This window comes from Salarias fasciatus, unplaced genomic scaffold (genome assembly GCF_902148845.1).
Source record: "Salarias fasciatus unplaced genomic scaffold, fSalaFa1.1, whole genome shotgun sequence".
Lineage (NCBI taxonomy): Eukaryota > Metazoa > Chordata > Actinopteri > Blenniiformes > Blenniidae > Salarias > Salarias fasciatus.
This window is the reverse complement of record NW_021941391.1, coordinates 140,001-143,201: the sequence shown is the minus strand read 5'-3', so window position 1 is coordinate 143,201 and position 3,201 is coordinate 140,001. Positions and strand designations below refer to the sequence as shown.

The window sequence follows — 3,201 nt, the reverse complement described above, 5'->3', positions numbered from 1 at the left end:
GTAACTCAATTCTTGTCAGTTATTTTGACTTCAAGTTTTAAGTTCTCCAAAAACTGGATTAAATAAATTCACAGAACTCAGAAAAATAAGTACAAAACCACATCATTACATGTTCCTCTAACTCAAAATTTATTTGTTTGTGTTATCAATGTTTTAAGTACACAGATCACGATCACATCAAATACACTGCGTTTGTTTCCTAAAAATGCATGCCTCTCCAAAAATGGAGTTTAATTAACTTCAGTCATTTCTGCCACTTCTTCCCTTTTGGGGTTGCAGGTGGCTGGAGCCGATCCCAGGTGCTGTGGGCGAAGGCGGGGTCACTAGCTGACATTTACAGACAGACAACTATTCACTCACACAGAGCAATTCAGGGTGACCAATTAACCAGACATGCCTGTTTTTGGACTGTGAGGAGGAAGCCAGAGTACCCAGTGAGAACCCCCACACACACAGGGAGAACATGCAAACTCCACACAGAAAGGCCCCAAGTTCCAGGCGGTATTTGAACCCAGGACCTTCTTGCTGGGAGGCAAGAGCGCTAACCACTACGCCATTCGACCACAGTGTAACCCAACTTAAGTAACAACTTCAACTAACTTAACATTCCAAATTCCTTGTTCAGCCTTCTAAATGTGTCTGGCCACTTCAATTATCAGAAACAATAATAAAGATTAAATAATGACAAAATTCTATCATCTATGCATATGACACTTTTTCGTAATTGATTTGGAATGTTAAATTACTTATATGACAAAGACAATGTTTTTTCTTTAATTATCCGTATTTGAAACAATATAAATAACAGGATTTTATAGCATGTAATTAAATTACTTTTTTTAAGTTGACCTTAAGCGATGTTTTTGAGTTATGCGTACTTATATATAAGTATAGTTCAATTAACTCTAAGGTTATCAGTTAGAGACACTCAAAAGCAAGAACATGTTATACCAACTTAATATAATTAAGTCAGAACAACTTTTTCTAAAACTTTGAGTATACTCTACTTAATCTATTTAATTATTTTGAACATTCGGGTTTACAGTGCAGTGAACAACTGCGGTCAAGCCAGCCGGCGCTCTGACAACAGTCAAGCCAGATGACATGTCGTTTAGCGGTGCGCACATATTCTACACATTACGGTAAAATCGAAACGAGAGGATTGCAAAACAAACGTGAGTGTCGTGGATCACTCACCTTATTCATAATTAATAGACACGTGAATACTGCTGATAAAAAACCGAACTGAACAACAAAGTAATGAAGGAAAGCTGTGCTGATGCCGATTTTCAGTCAACAGGTCAAATGAACTGGGAGATATTGAGCTACAATCCTTCATCTCTTTTACAATATTTAAAGCTAAAACAAAGAGCTGTGTTTCAGAGAGACTCTACAGTAATGGGATTCACAGGTGATTTTGAGTAAATAGGTCAAATAACCTGCAAGCTATTGAGAAAAAAAAAACTTTTTTCATAAAAATAATATTAATAAAAATTATTAGGAATATTGCCAGAGCAAACAAAGAGGTGTGTCTGCACCGGACACTGTAGTAATGTGATTCAAAGTGATCTGGAGTCAACAGGTTGAGGAACCTGGGAAAAGCAAAACACACTGAAAACTCTGGGCGGTGTCCCACATTGTCCCTCAGAATATCGCCCCTTGTCCCCCATTGGGCTCATCAGCAGGTGGTCACCCTATCCCCCTCCACGCCGCCACGCCTCGGCTCAGATCCGTGGGCGGAGTGTGACCCTGGTTCACCGTACAGATCAGAACCTGTCGGTTCTTCATCCGCTGAACCGGGACTCAGTCGACGGATCGGACAGCAGCAGCCGCCGGCAGAGGACAGACAGCTGTGGACACTATCCTGTTTCTGTCCACAGGAAGCATGAGCAGTGACGCGGAGATGGCCCAGTATGGGCCGGCAGCCATCTTTCTCCGGAAACCCGAGAAGGAGCGGGTGGAGGCCCAGAACCGGCCGTTTGACGCCAGAACCGCCTGCTTCGTGCCCGACGCCAAGGAGCTCTACATCAAGGGCGTGATCCAGAACAAGGAGGGGGGTCAGGTGACCGTGAAGACGGCCGCCGACGAGGTGAGTCCTCCACCACAGGGGCCAGGGGACAGTGTCCAGGTTCACCCAGCGTCCTCCGTTCAGTCCAGCTTTATTTACAAAGTTCTGATTACAACACAGCCATGTCCAGAAGACCCAACAGATCCACATGAGAAGACCTGCAGAACCAGGAGGAGGAGGAAGATGCTCTATAGTCTGATGTCAGAGGAGGAAGATGCTCTATAGTCTGATGTCAGAGGAGGAAGATGCTCTATAGTCTGATGTCAGAGGAGGAAGATGCTCTGTAGTCTGATGTCAGAGGAGGAAGATGCTCTATAGTCTGATGTCAGAGGAGGAAGATGCTCTATAATACATCAGTTTCTTCTAACTTGTTTCAAACTGATGATCAGAGTTGGTTTTCAGACCAGGTGATTGTCAGCTTGTTATTCTTCATGAGCCAGAGGTGGAGTTGACTTCGCCCTGTTGTTTTCACGCCCTCCACTCTGACTTCCTCCTTTCTGACTTCCTCCTCTCTCACTTCCTCCTTTCTGACTTCCTCCACTCTGACTTCCTCCTCTCTGATTTCCTCCACTCTGACTTCCTCCACTGACTTCCTCCTCTGACTTCCTCCACTGACTTCCTCCTCTGACTTCCTCCACTCTGACTTCCTCCTCTGACTTCCTCCACTCTGACTTCCTCCACTCTGACTTCCTCCTCTGACTTCCTCCACTGACTTCCTCCTCTCTGACTTCCTCCTCTGACTTCCTCCTCTGACTTCCTCCTCTCTGACTTCCTCCTCTGACTTCCTCCACTCTGACTTCCTCCTCTGACTTCCTCCACTCTGACTTCCTCCACTCTGACTTCCTCCTCTGACTTCCTCCACTGACTTCCTCCTCTCTGACTTCCTCCTCTGACTTCCTCCACTCTGACTTCCTCCACTCTGACTTCCTCCACTGACTTCCTCCACTGACTTCCTCCTCTCTGACTTTCTCTTCTGACTTTCTCTTCTGACTTCCTCCTCTCTGACTTTCTCTTCTGACTTTCTCTTCTGACTTCCTCCTCTCTGGCTTTCTCTTCTGACTTCCTCCACTGACTTCCTCCACTCTGACTTCCTCCTCTGACTTCCTCCACTCTGACTTCCTCCACTGACTTCC

At 45.2% G+C, this 3,201-nt stretch overlaps 1 protein-coding gene across 1 annotated transcript in view; it reads left to right on the top strand.

Annotated features, from left to right (window-relative positions):
* The first annotated feature begins 1,885 nt into the window (after positions 1 to 1,885).
* The window catches only part of LOC115385538 (myosin heavy chain, fast skeletal muscle-like), a 27,272-nt gene continuing 25,956 nt past the window's right edge, over positions 1,886 to 3,201 (top strand). The window contains exon 1 of the mRNA XM_030087606.1: positions 1,886 to 2,089. Within this exon, the coding sequence (XP_029943466.1) occupies positions 1,886 to 2,089 (204 nt within the window). The remainder of the gene's footprint in view (positions 2,090 to 3,201) is intronic.